General features: G+C 42.2%; 3 protein-coding genes across 4 annotated transcripts; all 3 read right to left on the reverse strand.

Annotated features, from left to right (window-relative positions):
- Nucleotides 1–511: 511 nt before the first annotated feature.
- Nucleotides 512–6674, reverse strand: LOC123731693 (uncharacterized). Of its 2 annotated transcripts, none has more exons than XR_014379562.1 (2): nucleotides 6153–6674; nucleotides 512–1747 (listed from the first exon to the last, which is right to left on the reverse strand). XR_014379562.1 is itself a non-coding variant. In XM_045711100.2 (2 exons), the coding sequence occupies exons 1-2, from the start codon at nucleotides 6421–6423 to the stop codon at nucleotides 5375–5377; spliced, it is 372 nt and encodes a 123-aa protein (XP_045567056.1). In that variant the 5' UTR covers nucleotides 6424–6674; the 3' UTR covers nucleotides 512–5374. The 2 variants fall into 2 exon arrangements, 1 of the variants encoding a protein (XP_045567056.1); XM_045711100.2 differs by having other exon boundaries at nucleotides 512–5475.
- A 3713-nt stretch (nucleotides 6675–10387) lies between these two features.
- LOC145859344 (uncharacterized) lies at nucleotides 10388–12015 on the reverse strand. The gene is made up of 2 exons (XM_082958395.1): nucleotides 12012–12015; nucleotides 10388–11876 (listed from the first exon to the last, which is right to left on the reverse strand). The coding sequence occupies exons 1-2, from the start codon at nucleotides 12013–12015 to the stop codon at nucleotides 10879–10881; spliced, it is 1002 nt and encodes a 333-aa protein (XP_082814521.1). The 3' UTR covers nucleotides 10388–10878.
- A 273-nt stretch (nucleotides 12016–12288) lies between these two features.
- LOC106564484 (uncharacterized) lies at nucleotides 12289–19281 on the reverse strand. The gene is made up of 2 exons (XM_014130599.3): nucleotides 18712–19281; nucleotides 12289–13749 (listed from the first exon to the last, which is right to left on the reverse strand). Exons 1-2 carry the CDS (start codon nucleotides 19052–19054, stop codon nucleotides 13331–13333), a joined length of 762 nt encoding a protein of 253 aa, XP_013986074.2. The 5' UTR covers nucleotides 19055–19281; the 3' UTR covers nucleotides 12289–13330.
- Between the last annotated feature and the right edge of the window lie 305 nt (nucleotides 19282–19586).

Genomic DNA, 19586 nt, shown 5'->3' on the forward strand with positions numbered 1-19586 from the left:
TTCTAATTGGAGATTCAGAGACTTGGTGACACCAAGATGACCAAGTTCTGGAATTCTAATTCTAATGGGAGATTGAGACTTTGTGACCCCAAGATGACCAAATTCTGGAATTCTAATTCTAATGGGAGATTCAGAGACTTGGTGACCCCGAGATGACCAAGTTCTGGAATTCTTCAACTGTGGCCCTTCCTGAACCATACTCCTCAGTGTGTGTGGAGATAAGATACACTTGTGTCCTCTACCAGGCAAGTTTACCACTGTTCCAGTGGTTTTAAACTTCTTCATTATTGCCCTAGCTATTGTTTTTTTGCACATTGCCTGATTTATGAAGGTCAACAAACATTTGTCTCTTTTCGTTTTAGCTATTTGTCCTTCCCCATGCACTCACTACTGTAAGTGGCTCTGGATAAAAGCATCTGCTAAATGACTCACGTCAATGTGATGGCAGATTAATTTTTACATGTGTTACATAACTTTTATACCCCAGTGACACAGGAAGACATGAACTATAAAAAAAAAAGTTTAATGTTGTGGTGGAAATTCAACACTAGGGATGCCTGAAGTCAATTTTAAACGAATCACTCTTTATTATCACGGCCCGGAGAGGTTCACAAACTCAATCCAAGCTTGATGAAAAGGGCATTCCCTTTCAGTCCTTATATACTGCTACACAATCAAGTCATATCAGCATGATTTACATTATTCATTATTAATGTTGGTTCCTGCATGTGACTTACTGATACCTCATGAGGCTGAGATACTCCTTTTGTCCCACAGAACAATGTTCTGGGCCGTACTGCTAAATTTCTTATGGTTTACTCCCATCTACAGTCAGTCACTCGCATGAACCAAACCAAGACATGTAATTACAGAGCAGCATTAATCTACACAGAGAGAAAAATGTCCCATCACAATGTTAATATAGATTTTATTTTTTATTTTATTTAATAAACAAGAATCTTTACGGGTGCCAATAAATGAAAGCTAAATTATTATTTTTTTGTTAAAAAAAATATTTTTCTCTGAGCAATTGTATTTGTATAAAACACAATTTCCCCCCAAAAATGTCAGCATAAAATATTCAGCTCAGTACTTGTATTGTTGATCTTAAACACATCTTTATCAAGGGTGTTAATAATTTTGGAGGTGGTTATTCCGGGGACTTAACTGGTCTTAACAACGTTAGGTCTTCTCCCCTCCTGTGTGTGTTCTGTCAAACTCTTTCCACATTGGGAGCATTGGAAAGGCTTCTCTCGTGTGTGTGTCATTTCATGCTTTTTCAGTATCCCTAAATAGGTAAAACTCTTTTCACACAGGGAGCAGTGGAAAGGCTTCTCTCCTGTGTGTATTCTCGCATGCATTTTCAGGTTGCCTAACTTGTTATAACTCTTTTTACACTGAGAACATTGGAAAGGCTTATCTCCGGTGTGTGTTCTCTCATGCTCTTTCAGATGTGATGACTGGACAAATCTCTGGCCACACAGAGAGCATTGAAAAGGCCTCTCTACAGAGTGTGTTCTTTCATGCACTTTTAGATACCCTAAGTGTCCAAAACCCATTCCACACTGGGAGCAATGATAAGGCTTCTCCCCTGTGTGCGTTCTCTTATGTTCTTTCAGGTGCTTTAACCTGAAAAATATCTTTCCACACTGTGAGCAGTGGTGTCGCCTCACTGGTTTGGATGTCTCTGGATCTGGTTCTCCTGAAGGACTCTTTCCTCTGTCAGAGTGACAGTCTGATATCGCTCCTGTCAAAGAAAAAACGGAGTATTTGGTTAAACAGCGAGACCTGAATAAAATCTCCACATGATTAAACTGTCTTCCTATGAGGTTTAATCCAGACTAGATCCTTCAACATAAAATCATTAGTTTGGATCCTGGGGGCTGATTGGTTGACAGGTGTTAGTTATTTACAATAATAACAGTTCCATTTGAATTATCCATGTACATCCACTGTCCCACAGCCCAGCAAGGTAATTCATCAACTTTATCTCCACTGTCCCACAGCCCAGCCAGTAGGGTTGCAAAGGGTCGGAAACTTTCCAGAAATTTTCCATGGGTAGTTAAGCCTGGGAATTTTGCTTAAATTCATCAAAAAAGTTAGCTTATAACAGTGAACCTTTTTTGTGGGATACACATAAGGCAATTCTAGGTCTTGTGGCATATTTTGGTTAAACTATCCCTAATTCAATGGAATTGCAACCCTCTGCATGCACAGCATTCTTCCACCACATGTACAGCTGATTCTCAAGATCTTGCACACTAATGAGATGCTATTGAACCAACACTACTACACTGTCTGAGCCAAGGACTACATGCTTTCTGGTAAGTATTGATTACAATACTGGGTGGGGTGAATATATTGTATATGACATACATGATTTTTTTGTTAACTAGTAAATAGTAGCCTACAGCAAAGTGTGTTTAAATCATTTATAACTTGTTAATTTCTGCTAGTTAGTTTTTGCTACCATGTGGGTTTTAGCTTGCTTGAGCTAACTGAGGAGTGTTAACTCACCTGTTTCCATACATGTTTCATTTTAAAACATTTATCTTACAAAGGAGTTGTTTAATCTAACTGCTTAACTATTTATCTGTACATGGAATTGTGTGTATATATATATACATGGAATTGTGTGTGTATATATATACATGGAATTGTGTATATATATATATATATATATATATATATATATAATATATATATATATATATTTATTTTTACTCTTTTTTTCTAATCTATACAGGAAAATGTCACGGGCACCATCTGATGTGTGCAGACAATTCACTGCAGCTAATGTAGAAGGAAAGGCTGTGTACATTTGCAAATACTGCGCCAAATCATATGTGAAGAATGCAGCAATGATGCAAAATCATCTGGCCAAGTGCATGAAGTTCCCTCAGCGCTCACAACAAGCAACCTCTGACAAAAGTCCCTCTACTTCTATTCGAGGTGAAAATGATTAATCAGACACCTTATCGGTAGCAACAGCTCATGGTCCTCCTGGAATCAGAAGTTTTTTGACTCAATGTAGGAATGTAGTCAGAGAAATGCCGATGAATGTCTTGCTCAAGCTGTGTATGCAACTGGTTCTCTGATGCACACAGGCAATGTGTATAGGAAGAGATTTCTGAATGTTCTTCGCCCAGCATACACCCCTCCAACCAGCCATGCCTTTTCTACTCATTTACTGGATGCAGAGTTCAAGTGAAGGTCAAGCAAATGATAGAGAAAGCAGACTGTATTGCAATCATCTCTGATGGGTGGTTGAATGTTTGTGGGCAAGGAATAATTAACTACATCATCTCCACCACGCAACCAGTATTCTACAAGAGCACAGACACAAGGGACAACAGACACACCGGTCTCTACATTGCAGATGAGCTGAAGGCAGTCATCAATGACCTTGGACCACAGAAGGTATTTGCACTGGTGACAGACAATGCTGTGAACACAAAGGCTGCTTGGTCTAAAGTGGAGGAGTCCTACCCTCACATCACACCCATTGACTGTGCTACTCATGCATTGAATCTGCTCCTCAAAGACATCATGGCACTGAAAACAATGGATACACTCTACAAGAGAGCCAAGGAAATGGTTAGGTATGTGAATTGTATATAGCCTTCCCTGTAGCTCAGTTGGTAGAGCATGGTGTTTGCAACGCATGGTGTTTGCAACGCCAGGGTTGTGGGTTCGATTCCCACGGGGGGCCAGCACATTAAAAAAAAAGAATGTATGAAATGTATGCATTCACTACTGTAAGTCGCTCTGGATAAGAGCGTCTGCTAAATGACTAAAATGAAAAAATGTGAAGTGTCATCAAGTTATAGCAGCAATCTACCTCAACAAGCAAAGTGGGAAGAATAAGAGCACCACATTGAAGCTGCCTAGCAACACCCGTTGGGTTGGTGTTGTCATCATGTTTGACAGTCTCCTGGAGGGGAAGGAGTCTCTCCAAGAAATGGCCATATCACAGTCTGCCGATATGGACAGCCCCATCAAGAGGATCCTCCTGGATTATGTATTTTGGGAGAGTGGTAAGCAGCCTGAAACTCCTGAAACCTATAGCAGTAGCCATTGCACAGACTGAGGGAGACAATGCCATCCTGTCTGATGTTCAGACTGCTTGCAGATGTAAGAGAAGAAATCTGTACTGCCCTGCCCACTTCACTGTTGCTCCAAGCAGAGGAAACTGCAGTTCTGAAATACATTAAAAAACGTGAAGACTTCTGCCAGAAGCCCATACACGCCGCAGCGTACATTTCGGACCCCAAGTATGCTGGCAAGAGCATCCTGTCTGGTGCAGAGATCAACAAGGCCTATGGTGTCATCACTACCGTGTCTCATCACCTTGGCCTGGATGAAGACAAGGTTCTTGGCAGTCTGGCGAAGTACACTTCTAAGCAAGGGCTTTGGGATGGAGATGCAATATGGCAGTCGTGCCAACATATCTCATCAGCCACCTGGTGGAAGGGACTTTGTGGATCTGAGACTCTTTCCCCTGTTGCCTCCACCACCCTCCAAATCCCACCAACATCAGCCGCCTCAGAGCGCAACTGGTCCTTGTTTGGGAACACACACCAAAGCATGCAACAGGCCGACCAATACAAGGGTTGAAAAATTGGTGGCCATCCGGGCAAATTTTAGGCTTTTTGAGCCTGACAACGAGTCATCCTCAACAAGGTTGGAAAGTGACAGTGAAGATGAGGCCTCAGAGTCTGATGTTCAAGAGGTGGACATTGAGGAGGTCCAGGGAGAAGACACGGAAGCCTGAGAGGAAGACAACCAAAGCTTTAGTTTCTAGACTATAATTTTACAGATGATTGTTGAAAACGTTTTTGGGAGATGCGATGGATCATTGGGGATCATTCAATATTCCCTTTCTTTTGTTGTTCAGTGAAATCATCCCATGTGAAGAGTCAACTCATTTACTTAAAGTTCAATTCGTAACTAAATTGTTTTTTAAATTTCTTTTGGAAGGATTTAATAATTTGCAATTATGTCTACTTATGATAAGGTAAAAGGTTTATGTTTCTGTCTCCATATGATATGGTAACTATATCAAATGCAAAAAGACATCTACATTTAAATGGTATTAATATTAATTTTCATATATTCCAGTTAATTCCCGTTAATTCCCACGGAAAGTTTCCCCCTCTGAATTTTCCCCAAAATGTGCAACCCTACCAGCCAGGTAATGCATCAACTGTATCTCCACTGTCCCACAGCCCAGCCAGGTAATGGATCAACTGTATCTCCACTGTCCCACAGCCCAGCCAGGTAATGCATCAACTGTATCTCCACTGTCCCACAGCCCAGCCAGGTAATGCATCAACTGTATCTCCACTGTCCCACAGCCCAGCCAGGTAATGCATCAACTGTATCTCCACTGTCCCACAGCCCAGCCAGGTAATGCATCAACTGTATCTCCACTGTCCCACAGCCCAGCCAGGTAATTCATCAACTGTATCTCCACTAGAAGAAAAAAAATAGACATTCTTATCCCATGCAAGATAATAATAACCATTTTACTCAAACCTGTAAATGATCATGAATAACACGGTGTTTAGGGCTGTTTCCCGGCACTCCGCTTCGCAACATGCCTAAGAACAGCCCTTAGTGTTACTCACGATAATCCACAGGTTGTCGTGCCTTGTTGCTTCAATTAAATAACTGGTGGCCAGTTCCTTTTACAACATTTCATCCAGATCAAAATAATCCTCATCTTGATTCTGTTTTCTTCATCATTTGCAAATCAGACATGAGTTGGTGGTAATAACAGGTTATATGATGTGGTATCATAGATATTTTAAATCTTACCTTATATTAAAACAATGAAGGACCTAATGACCCCATTGAGATTATAAAAACACTAATGATTGTAGCGCTTCAAAACATGTTTTAAAAAATATATAATTTACTCATGGGTTGTCGAGTATAGAGTAAAGACAGAGCAAAGCACTACAGAAAGAGATTTGGAACAATATAATGTAATGTAATTTAATCCATTAACGTTTTGTTGGTTGACCCCATTCTTTTTGTAGCTTTAAGAATTCCTAAAGTACAGAGCAACATATTCAAGTGTAGAATGCTCTTTTAAAAACCAGACATTAGTTCAACAACTGCAGAATTGTTTTTAAGATGGTACTCACTGGTGTTAATCAGATTTCCAGTCTTCTCTTCCTTCACTCCAAAAACGTCTTCCTCATCCAATGTGACAGTGATCTCCCCCTCCACTCCAACATCTGCATCCTGCTCTTTCGCTTCCTCCTGTTTCACTCTGAAAGCTTCTTCCTCTTCTTTCACTGTAACAGCCTCACCCGCTACTTCTCTTTTGACGGTGACAGCCTCCTCTTCCATCTCCTCTTTCACCGTCCAGCAGACCTCTTCTTCAGCAGGGGGAGAGTAGCTTAGTGAACTCATGGTCGGGGATGTTAGCTAGCTAGTTAGCATTAATGACAAGTCAAGTGCTACTGCTAATTTAACCAGCCAGCTAGCTGACTACTAGCAACGTAAAATTAAATTAAATGCGACAATTAGCTAGCTATACGACACAAGTGTGTTTAAAACAGTGGCTAATACACACCGAAAGTGTCTGTGCTTTAACGTTTTAGCTATATTGGCTAGCAAGCTACCGTGGTTGATAACAAGATCAGCGTCCCGTCAGCAACACAAAAAAGTACTTCCGGGTCACGGAATTTTGGAAGATTTTCTAAATAAATGTCCCACACGTAATAGTGGAAAGGTGTCAATGACCTGTATTTATTAATTACATATGATAAGTAATTGTCTTAACATTAACAATTATTTATATTTGTAACATTTGTAACATTTTAAACCATGTTCCAAGGTCAAATAAATGGCCACACATAAATGGCCATATTTCGTACTGTCTTTATAAAGCAAAACATATTGCGGGTGCCGCAGCAAAAGTATTGTAGAGAATACTCAGTAGGGTTTGTAGAATATATATACTGTATATTCCTCAATGTTAATGAGGGATAGACACCACTTCCCTCCATCCACTACACCACCCAAACCCCAACTAGCCTCTCTAATAAAGCCCTAGACACCACTTCCCTCCCTCCACTACACCACCCAAACCCCAACTAGCCTCTCTAACCCTCTAAAGCCCTAGACACCACTTTCCCTCCCTCCACTACACCACCCCAACCCGTCCAGTCTCTTCCTATCTACATCACAGTTCACAAAATATCAACACACACGCCACCGTTTTCCTCCACTAAACTCTCATCCCCACAGACCTGTTTCCTGTCTCCCTATCATCCACAACGTGGCGTTCAGACCCGTATAACCAAACCATATCTACTGCGTTCAGACCCGTATAACCAAACCGTATCTACTGCGTTCAGACCCGTATAACCAAACCGTATCCACTGCGTTCAGACCCGTATAACCAAACCGTATCCACTGCGTTCAGACCCGTATAACCAAACCGTATCTACTGCGTTCAGACCCGTATAACCAAACCGTATCTACTGCGTTCAGACCCGTATAACCAAACCGTATCTACTGCGTTCAGACCCGTATAACCAAACCGTATCTACTGCGTTCAGACCCGTATGACCAAACCGTATCTACTGCGTTCAGACCTGTATGACCAAACCATATCTACTGCGCTCAGACCCGTATGACCAAACCGTATCTACTCTAAACAACTTCCTCTCTCCTATATCCCATACTCCCCACCTCTTGCTTAACTGACCAGTGCACGCGATAGTTTAAAGTTGAGCCACCTTTGTGTTAATGGTTACCGCGACTTCAACTCAGTTGACCAGAGTGAGCTTCCAAACTCCTCTGTGTTCCAAACCCCTCTGTAGTGTTCCATCACCCCTCTGTAGTGTTCCAGGAGGTTCCAAACTCCTCTATGTGCTCCATCATCCCTCTGTAGTGTTCCAGGAGCTTCTAAACTCCTCTGTGTTCCATCACCCCTCTGTAGTGTTCCAGGAGCATCCAAACTCACCTATGTGCTCCATCACCCCTCTGTAGTGTTCCATCACCCCTATGTAGTGCTCCAGGAGCTTCCAAACTCCTCTATGTGCTCCATCACCCCTCTGTAGTGTTCCAGGAGCTTCCAAACGCCTCTATGTGCTCCATCACCCCTCTGTAGTGTTCCAGGAGATTCCAAACTCCTCTGTGTTCCATCACCCCTCTGTAGTGCTCCATCACCCCTCTGTAGTGCTCCAGGAACTTCTAAACTCCTCTATGTGTTCCATCACCCCTCTGTAGTGTTCCAGGAGGTTCCAAACTCCTCTATGTGCTCCATCACTCCTCTATGTGTTCCATCACCCCTCTGTAGTGCTCCAGGAATGACACACAAAGCACAGGAGGCTGCTGATGGGAGGACGGCTCATAATAATGTCTGGAACGGAGCAAATGGAACGGCATCAAACACCTGGAAACCATGTGTTGGCTGTATTTGATACCATTCCACCGATTCCACTCCAGTCATTACTATAAGCCCCTCCTCCTCAATTAAGGTGCCACCAACCTCCTATGACATACAGATACACATGTACAGACACAGCCAGAGTTTAAAAAAGGACCATTTAATCACAGAGCGTATACATTAAACCTGTCATACTCTATATTCAGTCCATGTGTTGAAATAAAATAAAAACATGCACATTGAATTTTGAGTCTGGGAGTTTAATCAAATTACTACTGGCATTGACCCTCCTATTTTAGTCATATTACTCTACACTGACTCTCTTCCACAGGCTGGATGTACTCTACCCACACACTGGACTCTACTCACACACTGGACTCTAAACCACACACTGGACTCTAAACCACACACTGGACTCTACCCACACACTGGACTCTAACCACACACTGGACTCTAACCACACACTGGACTCTAACCACACACTCACACATACAATGAGGGAAAAAAGTATATGATCCCCTGCTGATTTTGTACGTTTGCCCACTTACAAAGAAATGATCAGTCTATAATTTTAATAGCAGGTTTATTTGAACAGTGAGAGACAGAATAACAACAAAAAAATCCAGAAAAACGCATGTCAAAAATGTTATAAAATGATTAGCATTTTAATGAGGGAAATAAGTATTTGACCCCTCTGCAAAACATGACTTATTACTTGGTGGCAAAACCCTTGTTGGCAATCACAGAGATCAGACGTTTCTTGTAGTTGGCTATCAGGTTTCCGCACATCTCAGGAGGGATTTTGTCCCACTCCTCTTTGCAGATCTTCTCCAAGTCATTAAGGTTTCGAGGCTGACGTTTGGCAACTCGAACCTTCAGCTCCCTCCACAGATTGTCTATGGGATTAAGGTCTGGAGACTGGCTAGGCCACTCCAGGACCTTAATGTGCTTCTTCTTGAGCCACTCCTTTGTTGCCTTGGCCGTGTGTTTTGGGTCATTGTCATGCTGGAATACCCATCCACGACCCATTTTCAGTGCCCTGGCTGAGGGAAGGAGGTTCTCACTCAAGATTTCACGGTACATGGCCCCCGTCCATCGTCCCTTTGATGCGGTGAAGTTGTCCTGTCCCCTTAGCAGAAAAACACCCCCAAAGCATGTTTCCACCTCCATGTTTGACGGTGGGGATGGTGTTCTTGGGGTCATAGGCAGCATTCCTCCTCCTCCAAACACGACGAGTTGAGTTGATGTCAAAGAGCTCCATTTTGGTCTCATCTGACCACAACACTTTCACCAGTTGTCCTCTGAATCATTCAGATGTTCATTGGCAAACTTCAGACGGGCATGTATATGTATTCTTGAGCAGAGGGACCTTGCGGGCGCTGCAGGATTTCAGTCCTTCGCGGCATAGTGTGTTACCAATTGTTTTCTTGGTGACTATGGTCCCAGCTGCCTTGAGATCATTGATAAGATCCCCCCGTGTAATTCTGGGCTGATTCCTCACCATTCTCATGATCATTGCAACTCCACGAGGTGAGATCTTGCATGGAGCCCCAGGCCGAGGAATATTGACAGTTATTTTGTGTTTCTTCCATTTGCGAATAATCACACCAACTGTTGTCACCTTCTCACCAAGCTGCTTGGCGATGGTCTTGTAGCCCATTCCAGCCTTGTGTAGGTCTACAATCGTGTCCCTGACATCCTTGGAGAGCTCTTTGGTCTTGGCCATGGTGGAGAGTTTGGAATCTGATTGATTGATTGCTTCTGTGGACAGGCGTCTTTTTGTTACAGGTAACAAGCTGCGGTTAGGAGCACTCCCTTTAAGAGTGTGCTCCTGATCTCAGCTCGTTACCTGTATAAAAGACACCTGGGAGCCAGAAATCTTTCTGATTGAGAGGGGGTCAAATACTTATTTCCCTCATTAAAATGCAAATCAATTTATAAACATTTCTGACATTCATTTTTCTGGATATTTTTGTTGTTATTCTGTCTCTCACTGTTCAAATAAACCTACCATTAAAATTATAGACTGATCCTTTCTTTGTCAGTGGGCAAACGTACAAAATCAGCAGGGGATCAAATACTTTTTTCCCCCACTGTACTGCACTGACACTCCAACACACATGGACACAAACAAAACACGTGTATATTGATGCCACACACACACATTCCTTCACACATGCTGCTGCTACTCTGTTTATCTATCTATCTATCCACTGTCACTTTACCTCTACCTATATGTACATATTACCACAATTACCTCAACTTCCTTGTACCCCTGCATATTGACTCAGTACTGGTACTCTTGTATATAGCCTTGTTATTTTGTGTTATTATTTTTCCTTTAGTTTATTTAGCAACATTTTCTTACTGTGCATTGTTGGTTAAGGGCTGGTAAGTCAGTATTTCATGGGAAGATCTACTACACCTGTAGAACGTGACAAATAAAATGTGATTTTATAATGTTTCTCTCAGGTGTGGATTCTTTCATGCTCTTTTAGTTGCCTTAACCAGGTAAATTTAAATCCACAGTGGGAGCAATGGTAAAGCTTCTCTCCAGAGTGTATTCTCTTATGAATTTTCAGGGTCCCTAAACGAGTAAAACTCTTGCAACACTGGAAGCATTGGAATGGTTTTTCTCCAGTGTGTGACATCTCATGCCTTTTCAGGTTCCCTAACTGGCTAAAACTCTTTTCACACTGTGAGCATTGGAAAGGCTTCTTTCCTGTGTGTGTCCTCTCATGTGTTTTAAGGTGACCTAAGTGGGTAAAGCTTTTCCCACACTGACAGCATTGGAAAGGTTTTTCTCCAGTGTGTGTCCTCTCATGAATGTTCAGGTTCCCTACCTGGCTAAAACTCTTTACACACTGGAAGCATTGGAATGGTTTCTCTCCTGTGTGTATTCTCTTATGATCTTTCAGATGTGATGATTTGATAAACCTCTTTCCACACTGAGAGCATTGGTAAGCCCTCTCTAAAGAATGTGCTCTCTCGTGTGATTTCAGGTTCCCTAGCTGAGTAAATCTTTTTCCACACTGGGAACATTGGTTGGGCCTCTTTTTTGAGTGTGTTCTTTCATGCTTTATCAGGTCTCCTGATGAGAAAAATACATTTTCACACTGGGAACAGTTGTAAGGCTTCTCTCTAGTGTGTGTTCGCTCATGTGACTTCAGGTTACCTAACCGGTTAAATGTCTTTCCACATTGAGTGCATTTGTGAGGCTCCTCTCCAGAGTGTATTCTCTCATGTATTTTCTGGCTCCTTAACTGGGTAGATTTCTTTCCACACTGGGAATATTGGAACGGCTTTTCTCCTGTGTGTATTCTTTCATGTTCTTTCAGGTAATATACCCACTTAAAACTCTTTCCACAGTGGGAACACTGGTGTGGTCTCACTGGTTTTGGGGTCTCCTGGTCTGGTTCCCCTGAAGGACTCTCCCCGTTGTCAGAGGGAGAGTCTGGTCTCTCTCCTGCCAAAGACAAACAGAGTATCTCGTTAAACAGAGAACAGGATTGCTGCGAAATATTTGGAGAAATACGACCCTAAATGAAACCTCCACATGATAAAACTGGCCATCTCTCTGGTTTAATCCAGACTAGATCACTCATAACCTGATGTTAGTTTTTTAGATTGTTTAAAGGTCCAATGCAGCTGTTTTATCTCAATATCAAATCATTTCTGGGTAACAGTGAGTACCTTACTGTGATTGTTTTAAATTAAAATGTAAAAAATTTTTTAAAAACATTTGCTTCTTAGCAAAAGAGCAATTTCTCAAACAAGAGTGTATCTATGAGTGTCTGGGAGTGGTCTGAGCGGGGTGGGGAAAATGGAAAACTAGCTGTTATTGGCAGAGACGTTTAGAAATCTTTCTTATTGGTCAATTAACTCATATTTGTTTTTATTAATAAAAGGGTGGGTCACCATTAAGACCAGGTGTCAACTCATTTACAAGGGAGCCCTGTTGAACATGAACACAATTTAATACAACAATGTAAGATAATAATATTAATACAATACACACAAGATGAGTCAAAGCCAACACAACAAGATGAATCAAAGCCAACACAACAAGATGAATCAAAGCCAACACAACAAGATGAATCACAGCCAACACAACAAGATGAATCAAAGCCAACACAACAAGATGAATCAAAGCTAACACATCAAAATGAATCAAAGCTAACACAACAAGATGAATCAAAGCCAACACAACAAGGTGAATCAAAGCTAACAACTCTCACATATCACCTCCCTTCAACTCAAGCTAAACTGTCCAATGGAGACCAACAAGATGAATCAAAACAAACAAAACTCTCACATATTACATCCCTGATGTCACCAGGCAGGCTAAAACTCAAGCCCACTAAAACAGGCTGAAATTTCAGGCAGTCTTTTCAAACAGCTCTTACACACATGGCATTATCATCCTTTTCACCATTTCACAATATTATTCTCACCTCCGTGTGGAAATAAAGATAAAAACACAGACAAATCATGTTTTTGACTGCACTGGTCCTTTAATCCAAATAAAAATGATCCTTCGTTGTCTTGATTCCCCTTTATCATTTTGAAAAGAAAGTGAAAGACAAGATTTCACCCAAATGTCCTGAAATCAGACATGAGTTGGTGGTAATAACAGGTTATATGATGTGGTATCATAGATATTTTAAATCAGATCAGTCTGTCTTACCTTATAGCTAAAATATGAAGGAGCTAACAACACCATTGAGATTTCAATCAGATCAGTCTGTCTTACCTTATAACTAAAAAACTAAGGACGTAAAGACACCATTGAGATTTGAAAAACGAATCATGTTTTATCACGTCATGTAGAGCTCAAATCATGTAATTATAATTTTTTTGCTCTCTCCAGTATTTAGATTGGTTAAAGCACTACAGACAGAGATATTCAGAGACATCGGTTCAACAACAGCAGAGTTTGTGCCCCTGTTTAAGATAGAACTCACTGGTGTTAATCAGATCTCCAGTCTCTTCCTCTTCTTCTAATGTGACAGTAATCTCTCCTTCCTCAACTCCAAAAACATCTTCCTCTTCTTTCACTGTGACAGTCACCTCCCCCTCCTCTTTCACTCCAAAGACACATTGAGAGCAGTGATATGGCTTCTCCCCTGTGTATGTTTTCTTATGTCTTTTCAGACTCCCTAACTGGGTAAAACTCTTCCCGCAGTGGGAGCAGTGGTGAGGCTTCTCTCCAGAGTGTATTCTCTTATGTATCTTTAGGTTCCCTAACTTGGTAAAACTCTTCCTGAGGTGGGAACAGGGGTTTCGTCTTGCTGGTTTGGACGTCTCTGGCTCTGTTTCCTCTGAGTCTGGTCTCTCTCCTGCCAAAGACAAACAGAGTATTTAGTTTAGGCAGAGGCTACAAATACAGAGTTTTCACCGCCGCCCCGCCCCGCTGAAAATGCACTTGTTAAAACTAAGGATCCAAATCACGTTCTGCCCATGTTATAAATAACACACATTCATGTTTCTCTCTTTACCCTCTTCTGAACTCTCAACCAATTTGATCAATATGATGATCGGCAGGTAGCCTAGTGGTTAGAGCATTGAGCCAGTAACCGAAAGGTTGCTAGATCGAATCCCCGAGCTGACAAGGTAAAAATCTGTCGTTCTGCCCATGAACAAGGCAGTTAACCAACTGTTCCTAGGCCGTCAATGTAAATAAAAATGTGTTCTTAACTGACTTGCCTAGTTAAATAAAGGTTAAATATTTTTTTTAATTATGTTTCTACCTGATACTGTATTTTCTGAACAGCTGAAATAAAAACCCTCGTGCGATTTGAACAAACATTCCAAAAATATATATATATTTTGGAAGCTACAACCTAATCTGTCTGTTGTAACGGATATTTTCTTTTGAAGAACATATCAAGACTGTTTCAAGCACAGCTTTTTTCCATCTACGTAACATTGAAAAAATCAGAAACTTTCTGTCCAAAAATTATGCAGAAAAATGAATCCATGCTTTTGTTACTTCTAGGTTGGACTACTGCAATGCTCTACTTTCCTAAACTCTACTAAATAAACTTCAGTTAGTGCTAAATACGGCTGCTAGAATCCTGACTAGAACCAAAAAATGTGATCATATTACTCCAGTGCTAGCCTCCCTACACTGGCTTCCTGTTAAGGCAAGGGCTGATTTCAAGATTTTACTGCTAACCTACAAAACATTACATGGGCTTGCTCCTGCCTATCTTTCCGATTTGGTGCTGCCGTACATACCTACACGTACGCTACGGTCACAAGATGCAGGCCTCCTAATTGTCCCTAGAATTTCTAAGCAAACAGCTGGAGGCAGGGCTTTCTCCTATAGAGCTCCATTTTTATGGAATGGTCTGCCTACCCATGTGAGAGATGCAGACTCGGTCTCAACCTTTAAGTCTTTACTGAAGACTCATCTCTTCAGTAGGTCCTATGATTGAGTGTAGTCTGGCCCAGGAGTGTGAAGGTGAACGGAAAGGCTCTGGAGCAACGAACCGCCCTTGCTGTCTGTGCCTGGCCGGTTCCCCTCTCTCCACTGGGATTCTCTGCCTCTAACCCTATTACAGGGGCTGAGTCACTGGCTTATTGGTGTTCTTCCATGCCGTCCCTAGGAGGGGTGCGTCACTTGAGTGGGTTGAGTCACTGACGTGGTCTTCCTGTCTGGGTTGGCGCCTGTCTTTCTCTCTCTTGAGTTGTGCCGTGGCGGAGATCTTTGTGGGCTATACTCGGCCTTGTCTCAGGATGGTAAGTTGGTGGTTGAAGATATCCCTGTAGTGGTGTGGGGGCTGTGCTTTGGCAAAGTGGGTGGGGTTATATCCTTCCTGTTTGGCCCTGTCCGGGGGTATCATCGGATGGGGCCACAGTGTCTCCTGACCCCTCCTGTCTCAGCCTCCAGTATTTATGCTGAAGTAGTTTATGTGTCGGGGGGCTAGGGTCAGTCTGTTATATCTGGAGTATTTCTCCTGTCTTATCCGGTGTCCTTTGTGAATTTAAGTATGCTCTCTCTAATTCTCTCTTTCTCTCTTTCTTTCTCTCTCTCTGAGGACCTGTGCCCTAGGCCCATGCCTCAGGACTACCTGGCATGATGACTCCTTGCTGTCCCCAGTCCACCTGGCCGTGCTGCTGCTCCAGTTTCAACTCTTCTGCCTGCGGCTATGGAACCCTGACCTGTTCACCGGACGTGCTACCTGTCCCAGACCTGCTGTTTTCAACTCTCTAGAGACAGCAGGAGCGGTAGAGATACTCTCAATGATCGGCTATGAAAAGCCAACTGACATTTACTCTTGAGGTGCTGACTTGTTGCACCCTCGACAACTACTGTGATTATTATTATTTGACCATGCTGGTCATTTATGAACATTTGAACATCTTGGCCATGTTCTGTTATAATCTCCACCCGGCACAGCCAGAAGAGGACTGGCCACCCCTCATAGCCTGGTTCCTCTATAGGTTTCTTCCTAGGTTTTGGCCTTTCTAGGGAGTTTTTCCTAGCCACCGTGCTTCTACACCTGCATTGCTTGCTGTTTGGGGTTTTAGGCTGGGTTTCTGTACAGCACTTTGAGATATCAGCTGATGTGAGAAGGGCTATATAAATACATTTGATTTGATATTGACGTAGCACAAGCAAGACGCAGTGTACATAATGCATTGGGTCAAAAAATAATCTGCGTTTTGTGTGATGATGTAATCTTTATAGTTATGCTGCCATTTAGCCAGGAGTCTAGCTGCCATTTAGCCAGGAGTCTAGCTGCCATTTAGCCAGGAGTCTAGCTGCCATTTAGCCAGGAGTCTAGCTAGCAGTTAGCCAGGAGTCTAGCTAGCAGTTAGCCAGGAGTCTAGCTGCCATTTAGCCAGGAGTCTAGCTGCCATTTAGCCAGGAGTCTAGCTGCCATTTAGCCAGGAGTCTAGCTGCCATTTAGCCAGGAGTCTAGCTGCCATTTAGCCAGGAGTCTAGCTGCCATTTAGCCAGGAGTCTACCTCCTGTTTGCAATGATGATGAAAAAAGAACATTAACCTCTACGGGATCAGTATCCCCCCCTCTGGACGGTTGAACTAACGTAGGCTAATGTGATTAGCATGAGGTTCTAAGTAACAAGAACATTTCCCAGGACATAGACATATCTGATATTGGCAGAAAGCTTAAATTCTTGTTAATCTAACTGCACTGTCCAATTTACAGTAACTATTACAGTGAAAGAGTACCATGCTATTGTTTGAGGAGAATGCAAAGTTATGAACTTGAAAATGCATTAAATCTCTATTAACTGCCTGTCTAGGACACGCTTGTTTGATACGCTGTACAGGCTACATATAGCTTGTTTGATACGCTGTACAGGCTTGCCTACATAGCTGCATGTAACTTCTCTTCACTAGCACGAGAAAACAGGCCAAAATGAAGAGAGACGACTAGCAGGTAGCTTGGCGGGTAGAAGTGTTGGGCCAGTATCCGAAAGGTTGCTGGATTGAAAATCCTCGAGCTGACAAGGTAAAAATCTGTCAGTCTCTATGGGGGTGCCACAGGGTTCAATTCTTGGGCCGACTCTCTTCTCTGTATACATCAATGATGTCGCTCTTGCTGCTGGTGAGTCTCTGATCCACCTCTACGCAGACGACACCATTCTGCATACATCTGGCCCTTCTTTGGACATTGTGTTAACAAACCTCCAAACAAGCTTCAATGCCATACAACACTCCTTCCGTGGCCTCCAACTGCTCTTAAACGCTAGTAAAACGAAATGTATGCTCTTCAACCTATCGCTGCCCGCACCCGCCCGCCCGTCCAGCATCACTACTCTGGACAGTTCTGACTTAGAATATGTGGACAACTATAAATACATAGGTGTCTGGCTAGACTGTAAACTCTCCTTCCAGACTCACATCAAACATCTCCAATCCAAAGTTAAATCTAGAATTGGCTTCCTATTTCGCAACAAAGCATCCTTCACTCATGCTGCCTAACATACCCTTGTAAACCTGACCATCCTACCGATCCTCGACTTCGGCGATGTCATTTACAAAATAGCCTCCAATACCCTACTCAATAAATTGGATGCAGTCTATCACAGTGCCATCCGTTTTGTCACCAAAGCCCCATATACTACCCACCACTGCAACCTGTACGCTCTCGTTGGCTGGACCTCGCTTCATACCTGTCGCCAAACCCACTGGCTCCAGGTCATCTACAAGACCCTGCTAGGTAAAGTCCCCCCTTATCTCAGCTCGCTGGTCACCATAGCAGCACCCACCTATAGCAATCGTTCCAGCAGGTATATCTGTCTGGTCACCCCCAAAGCCAATTCCTCCTTCGGCCGCCTCTCCTTCCAGTTCTCTGCTGCCAATGACTGGAACGAACTACAAAAATCTCTGAAAGTGGAAACACTTATCTCCCTCACTAGCTTTAAGCACCAGCTGTCAGAGCAGCTCACAGATTACTGCACCTGTACATAGCCCATCTATAATTTAGCCAAAACAACTACCTCTTCCCCTACTGTATTTATTTGTTTATTTGCACCTTTGCACCCCATTATTTCTATTTCTACTTGCACTTTCTTCCACTGTAAATCTACCATTCCAGTGTTTTACTTGCTATATTGTATTTACTTCGCCACCATGGCCTTTTTTTTGCCTTTACCTCCCTTATCTCACCTCATTTGCTCACTTTGTATATAGACTTATTTTTCTACTGTATTATTGACTGTATGTTTGTTTTACTCCATGTGTAACTCTGTGTTGTTATATGTGTCGAACTGCTTTGCTTTATCTTGGCCAGGTCGCAATTGTAAATGAGAACTTGTTCTCAACTTGCCTACCTGGTTAAATAAAGGTGAAATATATTTTATAAAAAATCAAAAAAATGCGGAAGACACATTGCAGTTGAATGCATTCAGTTGTACAACTGACTAGGTCTCCCCCGTTCCCTTAGTGGAACTTGTCCCATAAGAAAACCTTGTTTTTGATTCCCGATGCAAAACCCTTTTGCTACAGTGTGCACTAATGAATATCACCCTGAACGAAACCTCCACATTATAAAATAGTCTCCCTATGAGGTTTAATCCAGATCAGTTCTCTTAATAACCTGACACCAATACAAGCTGTACAACAGCTGGAAACCAAGTCTAGTGTAGAAAAGTCTGAAAAGTAAATCTAATATAATAGGATACATTTGATCCATTGTGACGTTTTGTTGGTGACAAAATGGCACAAAACAACATATTGAAATACATAGCTTCAGGAGAATGACCCTTTAACACCACATAGTTCAACAACTGCAGACTTTGTGCCGTTTTTAAAATACTACTTACTAGTATTAACCAGATCTCCTGTCTTCTCTTCTTCTAATGTGACAGTATTATCTGCCTCCTCCTTCACTACAAAAACGTCTTCTTTTTCTTTCACCGTGACAGTCATCTCCTCCTCTTTCTTGCACTCTTCTTTCACAGTAACATCCTCCTGTTTCACTCTGAGTGCTTCTTCCTCTTCTTTCACTGTAACGTCTTCCTCCTCTTTCACTGTAACAGCCTTAACCTCTACTTCTTTTTTAACTGTGACAGCCTCTTCTTCATTCTCCTCTTTCACGAGAGATTCTTTCTCCGTCCAGCAGACCTCCTCTTCTGTAGCAGGAGGAGAGTAGCTTCGTGAACTCATGGTCGAAGACCTTAGCTAGCTAGCTAGTTAGCATTAGCGACTAGCTTAGTGTTATTTATCCAGCTAGCTAATAACGTAAATGGAGTAACTAGTAAATACACAAACAGTGTGTTTAAAACACAGGTTAATATACACAAAAATGGCATAAAGAGCTTCGATGTTTCGTTTTTAATTTTGGCTACCGAGGTGACTAAATTGTTGCTGAAGAAACGTCCCGTCCACTAGATTATACGTCACGCATGAGGAATCACCTGAAACCCTCACATCGCCATCTGCTGACTGGAGTGGGTAACGCAGTTGAACAAAACATTCTGGCAAAACAATGTAAACAAGTAATTGGTAAATAACCAGTTTTCTGTTACTTCTTACAGATAATTTCCTCTACGCAGATGTAGAAGCTGAATATGAATATGTACATTATGATAAGGGTTATCATAATGGGTTATAATAAACCCTGTCATAGTAAACCCTGTTATGATAAACCATGTTATAATAAACCCTGTCATAGTAAACCCTGTTGTGATAAACCCTG

Source organism: Salmo salar, chromosome 12, assembly GCF_965601325.2.
Source record: "Salmo salar chromosome 12, fSalSal1, whole genome shotgun sequence".
Taxonomy (NCBI): Eukaryota; Metazoa; Chordata; class Actinopteri; order Salmoniformes; family Salmonidae; genus Salmo; species Salmo salar.

Excerpts from the sequence above, each read along its gene's own strand:
- LOC123731693 (XM_045711100.2), bottom strand. The coding sequence starts at position 6,423 with ATGAGTTCACTAAGCTACTCTCCCCCTGCTGAAGAAGAGGTCTGCTGG. Across the intron at positions 5,476-6,152 it reads TGGAAATCTGATTAACACCA|TGGAGATACAGTTGATGAAT; the intron begins GTGAGTACCATC and ends TTTTTCTTCTAG.
- LOC106564484 (XM_014130599.3), bottom strand. The coding sequence starts at position 19,054 with ATGAGTTCACGAAGCTACTCTCCTCCTGCTACAGAAGAGGAGGTCTGC. Across the intron at positions 13,750-18,711 it reads AGGAGATCTGGTTAATACTA|GAGAGAGACCAGACTCAGAG; the intron begins GTAAGTAGTATT and ends TGTCTTTGGCAG.